We start from the raw sequence: 18,545 nt of genomic DNA on the forward strand, positions 1-18,545 counted from the left end.
ACGCCCAGGTCATAAGGACTGCGCGCTTCCCCCTAGGTGGGGGCAGCCATCGCGGCGAGGCTCGCAGGGCCCGCGAAGCCCTGCCTCGGGCCGCCCCCGACCGCGGAACGCCTAGAGGAGCCTGCGGCCCAGACGCCGCACTTGCCACGGCCGCGACGGAACGTCCACGCCAGAAATTCCCGGGAATTTACTCCTCCTCCAGCCTCATTGGCTGTAGTCGTTAGTCACCTGACTCGTTCGACCAATAAAAGGCGGCATAATCAGTACTTCCGCCTTTTGGACGCTTAAGGTCCACTATGCCCGCCCCTTGCATACTCTGATTGGCCACTCTCTCTCTACGCGCCAGTTTATTGGCCGGCGCCTCTAGGTGGCAGCCCGCGGGTCCGGGGACTGTGTCAGACCACGGCAGCTATGGCGTCCTATTTCGATGAGCACGACTGTGAGCCGTTGGGCCGTGAGCGGGATGCCCGGGCCAACGTCCTGCTGGAGCTCGCCAGGTGGGGCGGTGGGCGGCGGCGGGCTTCCGGGCCGCGCTGTCAGGGAGGACTAGGGGAGGACTCGGGGAGGACGGGGCAATCGGCGGCCGGCTGAGGTCGCGAGGAGCCGGCGTCCGCGGCGGGCCGGGCGTGGCGGGGTGCGGCGGGGCCGGGGCCGGGGCGCCAGGAACCAGGCTTACAGTCTCGCTTTACCAGGCCCGTCTTGCGGGGTCCGAGCTCTTGTCTTGCAGGTCAAACGACAATAAGTGTTTTGTTGGAGTTTGGCAGCAGGTGTCGACCGTTTCCCACCGTGCTTTTATCTAGCGAGCACGGACTAAAGTGCAAAGGGTGGCTCATGTTACTACGAGCGGGGTAGGATATTAAGTTAGTGCCCATAAAGAGAATTTATGGTTTTCCCCGGCCCTGACGCTGCCTCTGCTTCCAGATCTCTTTTCAATAGGATGGACTTTGAAGACCTGGGATTGGTAGTGGACTGGGATCACCACCTGCCTCCACCCGCTGCCAAGGCCGCGGTGGAGAGCCTCCCCAGGACCGTCATCAGCGGCTCCCAAGCCGGTGAGGACCCCAAGTCCTTTTGCTGCTGGGCAGGTCTGCTGGGCTCACCCCTTCCCACAGTCTGGCCCGTAATTTTCTAGGCCAGATTGGGGCAGAGTGGCTTTGGGGAGTGGGAGCTGGGGCGGGGGTCTACAGCAGCTGTCCTGACCCACACTCCCTCCTCAAGAGCTCAAGTGTCCCGTGTGTCTCTTGGAGTTTGAGGAGGAGGAGACTGCCATCGAGATGCCCTGCCACCACCTCTTCCACTCCAGCTGCATTCTGCCCTGGCTGAGCAAGGTACTACTTTCTTTCCTCCCGCCGTCACCCTGTCCTAGGCCCAGCTCTCAAGCTTCTTTCTGGGATCAAAAGAGGGAACAGGAGCCAGGTGTGGTGGGTGGTGCGCGAGTGTAATCCCAGCATTCTGGAGGCTGAGATCGGAGGATCGCAGTTCGCAGACGGCCTCAGTTACTTAGCAAGGCCCTTCCCAACTCAGACCCTATTTCAAAAAATAAAAAGACTAAGCCGGGCGGGGTGGTGCACGATTGTAATCCCAGCATTCAGGAGGATCGCGGTTCATGGACAGCTTCAGCTACTACTTAGTGAGGCCCTTTGCAACTCAGTGAGACCCTGTTTCAAAATAAAGGATAAAAAATAGGGATAGGGGTGTAGCTCGGAGGTAGAATGCCCCTGGGTTCCATCCCCAGTACCAGAAATAATAAGTAAAAAGACTAAAAAAATGGGGCTGGGGGTGGAGCTTGGGGGTACAGTGCCCCTGGATTCCATCCCCAATACCACAAGAAAAAGGGGGGGGGTGGAGACAGGGGAGGGTTACAAGCTTACAAAGACCACACACAGGCTGGAACGCTGCTTTACTCTCCCCAGACAAATTCCTGCCCTCTGTGCCGCCACGAGCTGCCCACTGATGACGACACGTACGAGCAGCACAGAAAGGATAAGGTAAGAGCTGGCGGCACGAGGGGCAGGCTGTGACATGGGCCCTGCAGCCCGATCCAGCTGAGTTTATTCTCCGTTTCCCCAGGCGTGGGTGTAGGCCTGGCTTTGGTCACCAGCCCAGACTTTGATGAGGGCAGTCCACACGCTGGGGGCCTGAAGACAGGAGATCCCGCCCCGACAGCTGCCGCATCCCCTTACCATGGCTCTTTTCTTCCAGGCTCGGAAGCAGCAGCAGCAACACCGACTAGAGAACCTCCATGGGGCCATGTACACATGAGGCCCTGGCCCGAGTACCAGCCCTCACGTCTGTCTCGCACCTTGATCCCTCATTAAAGGCCTCTGTACCTGCCCTGCGGCTGCAGTGCTCAGGGGCGGGCGCTCTGCATTCCCACCAGGTCCCTGCTGCTGTTGGGGAAGGTGGCACAGCGGAAGGCACCGCAGTGCATCGCCCTCTGCTGGCCTGGCTGGGTTCCAGGAAGTGGGGCGAGTAAAGAGCCCGGCCACTAGGTCTACCAGGCTGCCCGTCTCAGGGTCCAGCCCTGTGTAGCTGGGTTTGGTTTTTTATTTTTTTTTTAATTTATTTTTTATTTTTTTGGTGGAACTGGGATGGAACCCAGGGGCATTCTACCTCCGAGCTACACCCCCGACCCTATTTTTTATTCTTTCTTCTTTTCTTTATTTTTTTTGCGGGTTTGGGGATGGAACCGAGGGGCATTCGACCTCCGAGCTACACCCTCTGCCCTATTTTTTATTCTTTATTTTGAAACCGGGTCTCACTGAGTTGCAGAGGGCCTACGTAGCTGAGGCTGTCCGTGAACCGTGATCCCCCGGTCTCAGCCTCCCGAATGCTGGGATTACAAGCGTGCGCCACCACGCCTGGCTTATTCTTTATTTTGAAACAGGGTCTAAGTTCAGAGGGCCTCACTAAATTAAATATCTGAGGCTGGCCGCCAACCTGTGAGCCTCCTGTCTCAGCCTCCCAAGCACTGGGATGACAAGCCTATGCCTTGCCCGGCAGCTATTTAAGTCCTTATCCCTGCCTTGCATCCCCTTTCACTCCACCCTTGCAGGGTTTTTTTTTTTTGTTTTTTTTTTACCTCTGAGTTATACCCCCTGCCCTATTTTACTTTGTATTTTGAAATAGGGCTTCACTAGGTTGCAGAGAGTGGACCTGCAATCCTCCTGTTGCAGCCTTTCAGGTACTGGGATTACAAGTGTGCACCACCACGCCTGGCTTTTTTTTTTTTTTTTGGCAGTACTTGGGATGGAGCCCAGGGGCATTCTACCTCTGAGCTACACCCCCAGCCCTATTTTTTATTCTTTATTTTGGAGTTGCAAAGGGCCTCACTAAGTAGCTGAGGCTGTCCGTGAACTGATACTCCTGTTTCAGCCTCCCCAGTGCTGGGATTACAAGTGTGTGCCACAACGGCTGCCATTTATTTATTTATTTATTTATTTATTTATTTGTTTGTTTACTTATTTGTGTGGTACTGGGGCTGGAACCCAGGGGCATTCTACCTTCGGGCTATATCCTCTGCCCAATTTTTTTTTTTTTTTTTTTGGAAACTGGGTCTCACTGAGTTGCAGAGGGCCTCACTAAGTAGCTGAGGCTGTCCGCGAACCGCGATCCTCCGGTCTCAGCCTCCTGAATGCTGGGATTAACAAGTGTGCGCCATCATTCGTGGCTGCCATTTTTTAAATTTATTGTGATACTGGGGATTGAACCCAAGGGTATTTTAGCCCTGAGTAATACCCTCAGCCCAGTTTATTTTGAAACAAGGTCTGACTAAGTTGCTGAGGCTGGCCTCAAATCCCTGATACTTTTGTCTCAGCCTCCCAAGTACTGGGATTACAGGTGTCCACCACCACGCCCGGCCACCCCTACGGTTTCTAGTTAACCTTGGAATCCTGGAGGTTTCCTTTAGCTCAACAGAGGGGCTGCTTTTCTTTCCCCTTTGGTGGTATGTGAATTGAACCCAGGGGCATTCTACTTTGGAGCTACACACCCCAGTCCTATTTTTCTTCTTCTTTTTTTTTGGTGGTACTGGGGTTCCTGGAAGCCCTTCTACCTCCAGGCTACACTCCCAGACCTGTTTTTACATTTTTATTTGGAAACAGGGTCTCCTAAGCCAGCGCGGCTGGCTTTGAACCTGCGCGATCCTCCTGTCTCCACCTCTCAAGCGCGGCTTTATTCTTTATTTTGAAACAGGGTCTCACTAAGTTGCAGAGGGCCTCACTAAGTAGCTGAGGCTGGTCATGACCCTGCGATCCTCCTGTCTCAACATCCCAAGTACCGGGATTACAAGTGTAGCCATGACACTCAGCTGCTTTTAATGTTTTAAAGTTGCTCTCAAGTGCCGGGCGTGGTGGCGCACGCTTGTAATTCCCGCGCTTGGGAGGCGGAGACAGGAGGATCACTCAGGTTCGAAGCCAGCCTCACTGGCTTAAGAGACCCTGCTTCCAGATAAAAAAAAAAAATATGAAAATAGGTAGGTCTGGGAGTGTAGCCCGGAAGTAGAAGGGCTTCCAGGAACCCCAGAAGCATCAAAAATAAAAAATAAAAAAAAATAAAGTTGCTCTCGTCAGTATCCCCCCACCCCCTGTAATAAGGAATCAAAGTTGAAACAGGTGTGGCGTATGCTGTAATCCCAGTATTTGGAAGGCTGAAATAGGAGGATTGCAGGTTCCAGGCCAGCCTCAGCAATTTAGCAAAGCCCTGTGTCAAAATAAAAATGTTAGCCAGGCTTGGTGGCACATGTTTGTAATCCCAGCACCTGGGAGTCTGAGACAGGAGGATTGCACGTTTGCAGCCAGTCTCAGCTACTTGGTGAGGCCCTCTGCAAGTTAGTGAGGACCCGTTTCAAAAACAAAGAAAAAGTCGGGTGTGGTGGCGCACGCTTTTAATCTCAGCCAAAAAAAAAAAAATAAAATAAAGATAGGGCTTGGAAGTACAATGCCCCTAGATCCCACCCTTGGCACTGCAAAATAAAATAAATAATAAATAAAAAATAAGTTAAATAGGCTAGGGCTGTATGTAGCTCAGAGGTAGAATGCCCTTGGGTTCAATCCCTAGTACCACCAAAAAGAAAAAAAAAAAGAAAAAAGCACGCAGGAATCAAAGTTCAAACCGGACTCTGAATGGGGGCGGGAGCAAGACCGGCAGGCCAGGCCCTAGACTGTCTGGGGGCAGAGAGGGTTTCGGTGTCTTCAGGGTATTTGAGAAACAGCTGGCACTCCTCATTCCTGGCAGCCCAGCTCCTGGGGCCACGGACATGGGGTTCTCCTCGAGGGCAGGGGTTTCCTCCCATCCCTCACTTAGGGAAAACCACTCTGGAGTCGCCCTCTGACTCGCCAAACAGACTACAAGCATGCAAATTAGAATTTTTTTTTAATAGATATAAAAAAGTACTAAAATACCCACGTGGTTCTGTGTTATTTGCCCTAGAGGGAGGGAGGGCAGAGTGAGGTCGCCCGGGCAGCTCTGGGCTGAAGCGCGCCACCGCACCGCCACCACCCTGTGCCCAGCCCTGGCTCCTGGGCAGGAAGCCCCAGTGGCCTGGCACTGGAGTAGAAGGCACCTGAGGGGCTGGCCAGGCGAGCGAGGCCAGGGGCCTCTAAACCCAAAACTGCACTGTGGCGCTGGCACGGGCGGGATGGCCGCTTCTCCCGGAGAGGGAGCCCTGATGCCAACAGAATACTTTGCTCAAAGTTGTTTTTGGTACAAAATAATGCAAGGTGAGGGGCGGGCTGCCGTGGAGGCCAGGGCCCCTCCAGACCTCAGATCATGGCGATGCTCTCTGGAGTGCAGTTGAGGTGGGCGGAGGTGCTGCTGCTCCCCGAGGACTTGCAGGCCCGGCCAGGGGCGGGCTGCAGTGCGGCCACCAGCGTGTCCGAGGACACCGCCCCGAACTCATAGCTGAAGGTGCCGTAGAAAATGAGGATGTCGATGACGAAGACCCACTCACACAGGGCCGCCCCGTGCTGCAGCTGAGGACTCTCATGGAGGAAGAAGACGCCGCCTGGCAGGGGCTAAGGAAGTGTCCCAGCGATGTGCGGCCCTAGCGTGCGCTCTTTTTGTGTGGTCCTAGGGATGGAGCCCAGGGGCTTTCTACCTCCAAGCGACACCTCCATATACCCCAGCCCTTTCCTTCTTTTTATTTTGCGGTACTGGGGATGGGACCCAGGGGCTTTTTACCTCTGAGCTACATTCCCAGTCCCCCCCCCCCCTTTTATTCTTTATTTTGAAACAGGGTCTCACTGAGTTGCAAAGGGCCTAAGTAGTAGCTGAGGCTGTCCTTCAACCGTGATCCTCCGGTCTCAGCCTCCCAGTGCTGGGATTACAAGCGTGCCCTATCCCTTTAACAGCTCCTGGGAGGAGGCAGAGGCCTGTGTGGCTGCAACCTGGGCCCTGCCCCCCGGGCAGGGCTGGGCTAGAGACTGATTTCTGTCGGCCCTGCCAGCCCAGCTGGCCGGGAAGGATACTGAGGACCAGGGTGACGAAGGCAATGACCGCCAGCACACCTCGCAGGTAGGCCACAGCCAGGTCCAGGGGGGTGCTGGCCCCGTGGTAGGAGAGTGCCCAGTGCAGGCAGACGAAAAGTAGCCCGGAGGGGAAGGCCACGCCCGCCCCGATGTAGTGCAGAGATTTGGCATGGTCCACCTGCGGGCAGAGAGCCAGTCCGTGAGGCAGCCCACCCTCTGTCTGCGGTCTGCCGTCCACCCCCTTCCTCCCCAGCCCTCAACCCCGAGGCGCTGCGTTTGGGCAGCCAGGCCGGAGGGGCGGGCGAGGGCACCTGGAAGTTGCCAACCACCACGAGGCCCGCGGCGTTGGTGCAGCCTAAGATGAGCGCCGTGGTGTTGACCCAGGAGTGCCGGCTCTGCTCCAGGAGCTGCCCGTACCGCAGGAGGCAGATGAGCGCCACTGGGGAGAGAGTGCGGCTGGGGCCAGCCTGGAGCCTGCTCCCGCCCGCCAGCCCCCCAGCTCCCGGGGCAGGCAGGCGGTGTCCTCAGGCTGAATGGAGCCAGCCTTTGGCTTGCAGGGAAAAGAAGCAGGAGAGAAGCTGGCTTGGTGGGCTTCTGGGCCTTTCTGGGAGAGTGGGGCTGAGGGTACAACTCACCCATGAAAGCACCCACGTTGCCAATGAGGCTGAAGAGGCAGCTCTCTGGGGGATACGTGCCGCACTTGCTGAGGAAGGCAGGGGCAGAGTGAGTGGCCAGGGGCCTGGCCCCGAGACCTGCCTGTTTACACAAGGGCCCTGGGCCTCAGAGGTCTGCGGGCCTACGACCCAGCTGGCCTGGGAGATCAGAGGCTGGAGCCGAAACCCAGGTGCCTGCAGTTACTAGCTGTGAGACGCTTTCCTCATCAGTAAGGTGGTGAAAACGATATTGACCTCCCTGCTGGAAGAGCTAGAGGCAGGCGTAGAGTCCCTCCCGGAGCGCTCAGGTCCTGTCTGGCAGTGTTACTTATTTGTACTGGGGATTGAACCCAGGGGTATGCTGCCTTTGACCTACATCCCTAGCCCTTTTTTGTGTGTGGTGCTGGGGATTGAACCCAGGGGCATTCTACCTCCAAACTACATCCCCAGCCTGGTTTTTTATTCTTTATTTTGAAACAAAATCTCACTGAGTTGCAAAGTAGCTGAGGCTATCCATGAACCTGCGATCCTCCTGTCTCAGCCTCCCAAATTCTGGGATCATAAGCATGCACCACCATACCCAGCCATTCAGAGCCCTTTTTATTTCTTTTTTTTTTCCTTGATTGAACCCAGAGGCTCTCTGCCTCCGAGCTGTACACCCCCAGCCCAGTTTTTTTTTTTTTAATTTCTTATTTGGAAACAGTGTCTCACAAGGTTGCTGAGAGCCTCACTAAATTACAGAGGCTAGCTTTTGAACCTGCAATCCTCCTGTCTCAGCCTCCCAAGTACTGGAATTACAAGTGTGAGCCACCACTCCCAGCTTTATGTCTTATTTTGAAACAAGGTCTCACTAAATTTCTGAGAATGGCCTCAAATCAGCAATCTTCGTGTCTCAGCCTCTGAAGTACGGGGATTACAGGCTGCACCCCCATGCCTGGCTAAGTGCTGTTATTAAGTGGGCTTTGGTATAATGGCTATTCCTGAGAGCCAAGGACAGTCCTTTGCTCTGGGCTTTCTGTACTGGGACTCTGGGTGTTGCTGGCCTGCCCAGTTCCCAGGACTCACCTGATGAGCGGGACATCTTCCAGGGTGCAGCAGGTCTTGGGGCCCCCGCCCCCTTGCTCATCAGGGTCAGGAGAGCAGGACTCATTGTAGGACCTGGCGGCAGGACACCGAGTAGACTGGGGAAGGGGAGCCTCTCCCAGACCTCCCCAGCAGGGGCACTAGAGCCTGCTCCCCAGGGCCTGCCCGCCACAGAGGCCAGAGGAGTGGGGCCTGGCGGAAAGTAGGCAGGCCGGCTGCCTGGGGCCAGTGTCAGAGAAGAACAGGGAGGCCCAGGTCTGCACCTGGCTCTGGCGGCAGAGGGCCCAAGAGGGACAGGGATGAGGGAGCCCTAGAGCGAGGCTGCCTGCGGAGCGCTCCTACCAGTTCTCCACGGGGCACACGTGGCGGTTCATCAGGGCCATGGCATACCTGGGGGGCAGAACTGTCAGCCAGCAGCCCTGCCCAGCCCGCGCCCACCCACTGCCTCACTTGTCTACCCCGCGCAGGCAGCCGGGCCCCCAGCTCCATGCCCTCTGGAAGGCGCCCTGGCTAGCAGTTGGCCAGTCCTGGCTCTCCCGCTGGACCACAGCGGTGCCAGCTTGTGCCCGGGCAGCGGGCCAGGCCTGGAGACTGCCGGAGCGTCGGTGGGTACCACCCTGGCGCCCAGGGCAGGCCGAGGGGCGCTGTGTGCCCTTCTACTCACACGGTCCATATGCCGGTGATGGAGAAGGCGGACAGGCTGACAGGAAGGAGGGTCCAGGCGGTCATGAGGGAGGGGAGCCAGGGTGGTGGCGGTGTGGGGGGCGGACAGGAGGTGAGTGGGGAGGAGGGGGCGGGCCCGGCTACCTTGGGATGTGGCGGCCTCAACCATCAGCTGCCCTGGCCTGGGGGGAGAGAGCAAAGTCCTCGTCTGTGCCGGCGGGGGAGGGGGGTGGTCAACACCTCCTCCGGCGCGCTCCCGCGGCCAAACTTTGGGCTGGGCGCTCCCGGGACGTGGGCGCCGTCCCGCGGCCATCGAGGCGGCCGCTGTGGCCCAGGGACCCCGCAGGGCCCCCTCCCACCTGCCCTCCCTGCCGCCGGGGCCGGGACGCGCGGGGAGGACGCGGCCGGCCGGGGCAGCCCTCCGGCGGCGGCTGAGCGGGCCTGGCGAGCCGGGGGGAGCGGGCCGCGGCCCCCGGCCCCCACGCACCTCGGGCCGCCGCGCCCTGCTCGGCCCTCGTGGCGCCGTCCCGGGCCGCGGCCGCGCAGCCCGAGAGGTTTAAAGGGCCGGCGGCCCCGCCCCGCCCCGCCGCGCCGCCCGCCGGGACCTGGAGTCCGCGCCGGACTACAACTCCCGAGACCCTCGAGCGGCCGCGGGACGGGGCGGGCGGAGGCCGGGGACCTCCGCAAGGACGGCCCTTAGACAGCAGCGCCGGCTGCGCCGACGCTCCCCGGCAGCACGCTGTTAGAAGAGAAGCGCTCCTTTCATCTGATACTTTATTTTCAGACGTTCAAGTACACCGAGTACTGGCCAGGAATCGAGCTGTCCAAGACATCTCCCGACTATCAACATCTACTTAAAATAGGGCAGAGACCAAAGGATGTCCCTTTTGGGGGGGGGGAGTTGGGGATTGAGAACTCAGGGGCACTCTACCACCAAGCTACACCCCCAGCCATCTCTAGCCTTTATTTTGAAACAGGGTTTTTCCAAGGCTGGCCCTGAACCTGCAATCCTCGGGTCTCAATCTCCTAAATACGGGGATTACAGGCGTGCGCCAAGCTATCAAAGGATGTCATTCTATCCAGGCATGTGGTGCATGCCTGTAATACCAGTACTTGGGAGGCTGAGTCAGGAGGATCACAGGCTCAAGGCCAGCCTCAGCAATTTAGCAAGACCCTACTTAAAAAGGGGGGGGGGCTGCAGGTGTAAATCTAGAGGTAGAATACCCCTGGGTTCAATCCACAGTACCACACATGCACACAACAGAAATAAAAGGGTGTCCATTCTAAATGGACTCATTAGGCAATTGGATAGCATCCCAAGGAAACAGGGCCAGCCGTCAGCAAAAAGGAAGGAAGAGACCCAGATGGAAATGGGAGAAGGAAACAGTATTGACTGGGAGTAAGCTGTTAGCTTCACCAAAGCCCTTGCCACTCCTGGAGACTCTTTCAGGGTTTATTTAATTTTGGAACTGGAGGTGGGTCCCAGGGCATGTACCTCTGAGCTATATTCCCAGCCCTATTTTTTTTTCTTTTGCTTGCAGTACTGGGGATGGAACCCAGGGGTATTCTCCCTCCAAGCTACACCCCTAGCCCTGTTTTTTATCCTTTATTTGGAAGCAGGGCCTCACTAAGTAGCTGAGGCTGGCTGCAGACCTGCCATCCTCCTGTCTCAGCCTCCCAAACACTGGGATTCCAAGTGTGTACCACCATGCTGGATTTTTTTCCAGGGTTTAAAGGACAGGAATACTGGAATACTTCCTCACTTATTAGAAGTGTGCCTGGCTCTACCGAGAAGCCCAGCAGCTCGGAGCCCTCGTGAGACCATGTTGGTCATTATGTCCAAGGTGGATGGTCCGAGGGGTCACACTAGTGAGGCAAAGGTTGAAAGCAGAACCAGCACTGGGCTGCAGAGAGAGAGGATAAAGTGAGCAGTGGTATGGAGAGGGAGAAAGCTTTCGCACGCCACTGCCAAGGTGCAGACGGCGCCTTTCACACCCAGTGGAAGGGGAAGTCGACCGTCCTCACTCCTGTAGCTCTGGGAATTAAAGCAGGCCCAGGAAGCACGCTGTGCAGAGATCACAGCACAGAACCTGGCCGACTGGGCCCGGGCAGGAGACCCAGCCATCTTCCCCAGGACGGAGGGTGCTGTGCGCGTGTGTGGTACTGGGGCACTACCACAAGCTATGTCCCCAGCCCTTCGAGATAGGGTCTTTCTACATTGCCCAGCCTGTCTCCCCAGTTGCTGGGATTCAGACTCCGGCTGCCTCATCTGGCCAGGCCTGGTGGTTCTTAATTTACTATATCCTGTTGATATGGTAACAGGGTTTGCACCCCTGTCCAGGGTGAGAGGACTCCTCAGGCTCAGCAGGCTGTTCTCACGTGCCATGGGGCAAGGCGCTTCAGAGCTGTGATGCTGGAGACACTTTTAAGTTTAGTTAACAATCTGAATAGTCCCTAAAATAGAATCCAAGACAGATCGCCTATGACAGAGCCTCCTTAAGGGTCTTGACAGAGAGTCTTTTATCAGGTAGGCGGAGCTGGATCTTTAAAAACCCCTTCCAGCTGGGCATGGTGGCGCTCACTTGTAACCCCAGTACTTGGGAGGCTAAGACAGGAGGATCACACAGGTTTGAAGGCCGCCTCAGCTACTTAGTGAGGTTCTCAGCAACTAGTGAGACCCTGTTTCCAAATAAAGTATAAAATAGGTCTGGGAGTGTGGCCCAGAGGTAGAAAAGCCCCTGGGCTCCACCCCCAGTACCACACACACACACACACACACACACACAAATAAATACAATAAAAACCCCTTCCAGCTGGGCGTGGTGGTGCACGCTTGTAATCCCCGCGCTTGGGAGGCAGAGACAGGAGGATCGCGCAGGTTCGAAGCCAGCCACGCGCACTGGCTTAGGAGACCGTTTCCAAATAAAAATGTAAAAGATAGGTCTGGGAGTGTAGCCCGGAGGTAGAAGGGCTTCCAGGAACCCCAGTACCACCAAAAAAAAAAAAACAAAAAAAACCAAAAACAACCCTTCCAGCTCTAGTGCCATTAATTCAAGCTGCTGTCTACAGCGGCTCTTAAAATAGCCAGGCAAAGCCAAAAGAGTCCCTGAGCCGATCGTTTGGTGGAATGACTTCTGGACAGGAACGTTATCTCCACTTCTCCATGTACACATGTGTTTCACAACTCCTGACAAAACAGTGCTATAAAAATAGCAAGTTTGTTAGTTAAAAATAAAACACTGTATTTGAAAAGCCCCTTCCTTCTGGATTTTCAAATTATTTGCACACTTTTATTTAGCCACAACAGCAGAAACGCTGGAAATGTGTACAGAACGTGCAGCTTTCTGTACATTTAGCCCATGACACACAGCCAACCTGCAGGCTTCTTGCTCTGCTGCTAAGGCAGAAGCTCTTAGGTTACAGCTCCTACCCAACTCGGGAAGGCTGGGGGTGGTGCCTGCGACTTGCTGGCCAGGAGTTCCAGGGACTTAAAATATTTTTCTTGGAGGGGGTTCAGTATGGGGGTTGAACCCAAGGGCATTCAACCTCTGAACTACACCCCAACCGCATTTTCTTTCGAAAGAGCCTCACTAAAATGCTGAGTCTGGCCTTGAACCTATGGTCCTATCTCATCTTCTCAAGTACTGGGATTATAGGTATGCAATACTAAAATACTTCAAACAATTGTCAGCATGCCATGGATTCTCCCCAAAGGCTGAGAGGTCGGAGAGTAATCTGTCCTCATTCTTTTTTTTTTTTGCAGCACTGGAGATTGAGCCTATGGGTATTCTACCTCTGAGCAATAACCCCAGCCATTTACTTTTTGAAACAGGGTCTGGCTAAGTGGCCAGTGGCCTCCTTAAATTGCTGAGGCTGGCCTTGAACTTGTGATCCTCTCTCAAACCTCCCAAGTACTGAGATTACAAGTGTGCACTAATGCCCTGGCCCCCATTCCTTTTTCTACACACAAAAGCCTCAAACTTGTGAGCTATCTGGAGACCCACTACCCTGCCATTCATAGGTCCTGCTAAAGGCACAGCAGGCTAGACACTCACCACCCTAGGGTTCCCCTCTACCATGCCCATGCCTGATCTCTGGTTGGCAGTGCCCCTCAGGAGCCCATGGATACGGTGTCTTTACTTTTGAAACAGGGTCTCACTGAGTTGCAAAGGGGTTAAGTAGCCGAGGGTGGCCTCAAACCGTGATCTTTCCGTCTCAGCCTCTTGAGTGCTGGAATTACGAGCGTGCACCCCCGCGCCCGGCTTTCCAGAGGGCTCTTCATGCTCACAGGGCACTCAGCTTCACAGTGCCCCTTCCTGTCATGTTCTTCAGAGCTTCCCACCCCGGCCAGGTCTACAGCCCATGCACGAGTGTTTGCTTTAGCAGTCCGAAGTCTACCAGTGACCACCCACTGCAGCCCAAGGAACACAAAACCTTAAAACCCAGGCTTAACTGCTGTTAAGAACGGGACAGGATGACTAGGGTTTTGTTTTTTTTTAACTAGGGATTAAACCAGGGGCGTTCCAGCCACAACCCCCAGCTGTTTTATCTTTCTTATCTCCTTGGGTACTGGTGATTGATCGCAGGATACTTTGCCTGAGCTATCCCCCAACACTGAGTGTGGATTCAGAAGCAGCCTGCCGGTGCCCCCAGGGCTGTTTCGCTGCATGGAGTGCCCCGGGCAGTCCCCCTCGCTGGGCTGAGAACCGCTCCAGTCCATGCTCCCTGATGGGCAAAGCGCCAGTTTTTGAAACAGGAGAGAAATGTCTGGAGGAAGGTCTGCAGAAGCTGGACAGGACTCTCTTGGTCCCCAACCTCGGGTCAAGCGGCTGAGCCCTAAGGCAGAGGGCTGCCCCGGGAGGCGCTGCAGGCAGGCCCGGGGAAACGCGCCACTCAGCAGCAGGCTGCGGGACCACACTTTCAAACAAGGCTTGGCGCTGTTTAGCTGTGCTGCACATTAAGAACGCGAGTGCTTTCCAGGGTGGAGAAGTTTTTATAAGCCCTCAATCCCCAAGTGCCCCCAGGGGGAGTTTACAAGACCAGGGGCAACCTCGGCCTGCGGATCCCTGCGGATCACGTGACCAGCACGTGCGAAGGCAACAGGCGCACACTGAGCCCGCCCTTCCCCTCCAGACTCGGAGTGGAGGCCAAAGCTGCAGGTGCCGCGTCCCTAAATTCTTCTCTGGGCCTTCTTTCGAGGTACCGTGATAAACCAGGAGTCTGGCTGTGAGGAGACAGACTCCAAAGTATTTTCAGACTAAGACGCTAGAGTTCCAGTGAGGTTCAAAGTTGGAGCCGCGAAATCTGCTGACGGGCTGGAAGACTAAATGACCGGTCCCCTCTGCCCCGCAGGGAAAGGGCAGGGCTTGGCAGAGCCTCCTCGCCAGAGGCTTTGGAAGGTAGCTAATATCTGAAGTCCAAAGGCACTTCCAGCTCAGTTGCGTAAGTAGAGGGCAAAGACCTTTTCCTCCGAAAGCTGAGCTGAGCCAGGACTGGTAGGTCTAAGGCACTTGTCTGCGGGTCAGCTCTGTGGCTGGGGCACTGCCCCAGCCGTCTCCACGCCGGTCTTTCTAGCCAGCACCTTACGCACCATCCCAGCACTCCTCGGCACGCGGGCTGAGGCTGTGTTCACTGTTAGCTGACGTAGCTGCCCTGCCCCATTTCTTTGGGGGCTGGTTTCCAGGGGCGCAGGTGTCTTAAAAGAAAACCTGCTGAGATTGGATGGCTAGACCCTGTGTGGAGAAATCCCCGGGGGAGGGGGCTTCAGGAAGTTTCAGCAGCTCGCTTGTAGCCCATACGTGGGGCTGATTTGCTGGAGAGCAGAGCTTCAAAGCTTTGGCACACAGATGTCTCTTGGCCTTCACAACGTAGCCTAAAACCCCTATCTTTTTTTTTTTTTTTGGTACTGGGGGTTGAATCCAGGACCTAAGGCACACCAGGCAAGTGTTCTACTACTGAGCGGCGACATCCTTAGTCCTTAGACTAATCCTGTATTAAAAAATGCCTCCTTGGGTTGGGGTTGTAGAGGCCTGGGTGTGACCCCCAGCACCGCTCGAACAACAGAGACTTCACGAGGTGCTGTTGCTGGAGATCTTTATGGATCTGAGTCGTATACTCTTGGAAGGTAGGAAAGAAAATCGTGCCAGACAAGAGGGGTCCTCTGACCTCCCCCGGTGCTCACTGTCCAGGACTTCACCTGGAACGTTCCAGACTGTTAATCACGGTTGGACTCAACAGCATGTTGGGTACTTTCCCTGTAGTCTGAGCAGTAGTCTACCCACAGCTGGGGATGAGAGCAGAGGCTGGAGTCCTGCAGCCCTAGACAAGACAGACTGCACTGCTAGAGTCCTTAGCGCTTAACCACAGCGTCTTCCTTAAGCTGGGCGTCGTGTCCGGTCGGCTGGAGGCAGCGGAGCACGCGAGCAACGGGGTAAGCACTGGAGGGAGGGCCATGCTGCTGAGTTGGCCTGGCGGGCGAAGGAGCCCTCTAACTTAAGCTGGTCAGAAAGGCAGATCCCAGAATACCCTGTGTCCGAAGTCCTAAGCTGCAGAGGTACATGGTCATGTCGGGAGGGAGAAACAGGATTTTACCTGAGGCAAAGAACACAAAAACTGAACCGAAATAAGAAGGCCCAGGAAGGCATGGGCGAAAATGAGCAGGAAAGCAGAAACACCAAAGAACCGTAAGACGCCAAGCGTGGCTCACGGAGCCTCACCCAGCGAGGCGGTGGCACTCTGGTGAAAGGCTCAGAATCGCTGGCTCGTCCCAAAGCGTCTGCTTTCAGAACACCACGCTAGCTAAGCAAAAGTCTCCAAAGATGCCAGGCTATTAGGCCAAGTCAAAGGCCAACACGTGAGAAAGAACTGCTGCCAGGGAGACGGCCGGGTGTCACCTGCAGCATCCGCGTGGATGCAGGGGCTCTAGGGCACCTGACTCCCCCAGATGGAGATGAACGCTCTGGGCAGGCGTCTTCCAAGTGCGGTGATGCCATCCTGGAGAGAAGGGCTTCCACCCGCTCAGTGTCGGCTCTGGCGTTTTGCAATCTCCTCCTGGACCCGCAGCTTGAGGGCCTCGCGCATGGGTGGATCCAGAGGGGTGCGCGCGGACACCTCCTCACTCACCCTTTGGGGGTCGTCGTCCTACGTGGAGGGAGAGGCAGGAAGCTCAGGCCTGGTCTCTTTGGAAAGGCGACCAGCCCTGTCCCTAGAAAACACTCCACAGAACTGTTTGGCACAAGGCTTCCTGCCGGCACCTGTCATCATTTCTCAGGTACCCCTGAATTAGTGACTCCCGGCTGGAGGCCACGAGTCCTGCTTGATCCCCCCACCGAGAACCACGCCAGCCAGGGCCGAGCTGTGTTTGAAAGCAAGGAAGGCCGGGCAGTCGAAGGCTTCCTAGTGGCCCCGAGGCCAACGGTGGCTCAGAACCTTCAGGCTGTTTCCGCGAGGCGCACCTGATAAACGATAACCGACGTGACCTCCCCGCTGTCTGCCTCGTAGTCTAAGCAGAAGAGCCGGCGGCCTGGAGGCTCGGGCTCGGAGCCGCCGCCGCTGCTTTCCCCCGACTCCTCACAGTCAGGGTGGCCAGGGCGGGTGGAGCCATCTGAAAGTATAACCAGAATGAGAGGGAAGGGGGAAGGCTGCTGAAGCCTCTGCCCGGGGAGGAGGCGGGAGAGGCACTGCAGCACGCCCCGTCCCCTCCACTGGCCCCGGCGTGCCGCCAAGCAGGCGCTTCACTTCCCGCTGTAGCCTTGCTCTGTGGCCAGCACGGTCCTGTCAGAGTGGGCACACAAGTAGGAGCCAAAGGTATGGAGAGGTAGGTAGCACTCCGTCTGCGTTCACATCCACACTCTACTGTTTACTAGCTCTGGGACCTTGGGTAAGTTATTTAACCTCTCTGTGCCTGCTGCCTGATTATGAACCAGAAAGGAGACTAGTTCTCAAGTTATAGGGTCCTATAGACTTAAGGAATTAATACATGTGAGATCTAGAAGCATTTCTTCTTTTTCTTTTGGTACTGGAACCCAGTGGCATTCTACCTTCGAGCTACACCCCAACCCTATTTTTTATTCTTTATTTTGAAACAGGGTCTCACTGAGTTGCAAACAGCCTCATCAAGTAGCGGATGCTGTCCTCAAACAGCAATCCTGTTTCAGCCTCCCAAATGCTGGGATTACAAGTATACCTGGCTTTTTTTCTTTTCTTTTCTTTTTTTTGTGTGGTACTGGGGTTCCTGGAAACCCTTCTACCTCTGGGCTACACTCCCAGACTTATTTTATACTTTTAATTTGAAAACAGGATCTCTTAAGCCAGCGAGGCTGGCTTCGAACCTGCGTGATCCTCTGGTCTCCGCCTCCCAAGCGTGGGGATTAGAAGCGTGTGCCACCACAGCGCTGGGCTTTTTTTTTTTTTTTTTTTAATACATTCTTTGTGCTGGGAACTGAACCCAGGGGAATTCTATTTCTGAGCTACACCTCCAGCCCTTTTCTTAGATTTTTATTTTCAAAATATGTCTTATTTCGGGATATGGTGGCACATGCTTGTCATCCCAGTACTTGGAAGCAGAGGCAGGAGGATTGCAGGTTCATGACCAGCCTCAGCAACTTAGTCAAACTCTGTCTCAAAATTAGAAAAATAAAAAAGGGCTGGGGATATAGAATGCTCCTGGGTTCCATCCTCAGTAACTAACACACGTTTTCTCTAGATTGCTGAGTCTCCCCATTTGCTGAGACTGTCCTCGAACCTGCAATCAATCCTCCTGTCTGGGCCTCTCAAATATTGGAATTACAGCCGTGTGCCATCATGCCCGGCGAGAATCATTTTAAACAGCACTTGGCGAGCAGTGTCGTTTGCCATTTCCCATTATTTCTAGGTCCCAGGGAAACTGGGAAAAGCCCACTGTTCTAGATTCACGCCATCACTACGTCCTGGCCGTCTATATTTCTGCCAGGCCCTCTCTCTGCTAGGTAACAGGAATGCTACCAAGATGCCCCGTTGGTCGCCAAGGACCCTCGGCGAGGGTGATGCTTAGCTGGGCCCTCGGGGAGTCACTGGGCGGGGACGGGGGCGTGGAGGGCAGGCTCCGGGAGGCCGGGGAGCTGCGGCGTCCTCACCTCGGCGCCGGGGCAGGTACACCTGCAGGTCGGGCTTGCGGGGCCGCGTCGGCGCGGGCGTGTGCCGCCTCCTGCCCCTCTCCTTGGCCGCCTGCTTCACCTTCTTGTCGTAGTCGTCCCTGCGGGGACCGGGCGGGAGTCAGGGCGGGCCGGGCCGGGCCGGGCCAGGGGTGGCGGCAGGGCGGGGCGGTACCGAGCGATCTGGTTCCGTCGGATGTGGTGCACGAAGCCGTGGCTCATGTCCAGCCGCCCGCCGGGCTTGCAGCAGAGCCCCGCCTGGGGACCCGGCGCCGCCGCCTCCATGCAGCGTCCCCGGCGCGGAGCCGCGGCCGCCGCAACCGCCCCCGGCCAGGAGCGGCCCGCGCCGCCGCCGCGCGCTTCCGGCCTGGGCCGGACTTCCGGTGGGGGCGGGACTTCCGGCGGGCGGGCCCAGGGCGGGGCCACGATGCGCGTGATTGGCTGCGAGCCCCACGCGCGGGGCGGCCCCCGCGAAGGCGGGCTTTGGCTTTGTTTCTAACACCTTTGCTAGCCACGACCGCCGCTACCTCCGGGCATTTCAAGAGACG

At 56.3% G+C, this 18,545-nt stretch overlaps 3 protein-coding genes across 6 annotated transcripts; 1 reads left to right on the forward strand and 2 right to left on the reverse strand.

Annotated features, from left to right (window-relative positions):
- Positions 1–411: 411 nt before the first annotated feature.
- On the forward strand, positions 412–2,262 carry RNF181 (ring finger protein 181; the record flags this gene model as incomplete). Of its 4 annotated transcripts, none has more annotated exons than XM_080711650.1 (5): positions 412–515; positions 922–1,052; positions 1,219–1,328; positions 1,914–1,988; positions 2,203–2,262. In XM_080711650.1, 5 exons carry the CDS (start codon positions 412–414, stop codon positions 2,260–2,262), a joined length of 480 nt encoding a protein of 159 aa, XP_080567776.1. The 4 variants fall into 4 exon arrangements, with proteins under 4 accessions (XP_080567776.1, XP_080567777.1, XP_080567778.1 ...); XM_080711651.1 differs by having other exon boundaries at positions 412–497; XM_080711652.1 differs by lacking the exon at positions 1,914–1,988.
- A 3,449-nt stretch (positions 2,263–5,711) lies between these two features.
- On the reverse strand, positions 5,712–8,932 carry TMEM150A (transmembrane protein 150A; the record flags this gene model as incomplete). Its single annotated transcript, XM_080711648.1, has 7 exons — positions 5,712–6,004; positions 6,468–6,645; positions 6,779–6,906; positions 7,103–7,170; positions 8,186–8,278; positions 8,546–8,593; positions 8,868–8,932. The coding sequence occupies 7 exons, from the start codon at positions 8,930–8,932 to the stop codon at positions 5,763–5,765; spliced, it is 822 nt and encodes a 273-aa protein (XP_080567774.1). The 3' UTR covers positions 5,712–5,762.
- A 6,951-nt stretch (positions 8,933–15,883) lies between these two features.
- LOC308274251 (UPF0561 protein C2orf68 homolog) lies at positions 15,884–18,282 on the reverse strand (the record flags this gene model as incomplete). The annotated part of the gene is made up of 4 exons (XM_080711814.1): positions 15,884–16,006; positions 16,321–16,469; positions 17,980–18,098; positions 18,173–18,282. The coding sequence occupies 4 exons, from the start codon at positions 18,280–18,282 to the stop codon at positions 15,884–15,886; spliced, it is 501 nt and encodes a 166-aa protein (XP_080567940.1).
- Positions 18,283–18,545: the final 263 nt, after the last annotated feature.

The sequence above is a fragment of the Muscardinus avellanarius genome (assembly GCF_963383645.1).
Source record: "Muscardinus avellanarius genome assembly, chromosome: 15".
In the NCBI taxonomy this organism is placed as follows: Eukaryota; Metazoa; Chordata; class Mammalia; order Rodentia; family Gliridae; genus Muscardinus; species Muscardinus avellanarius.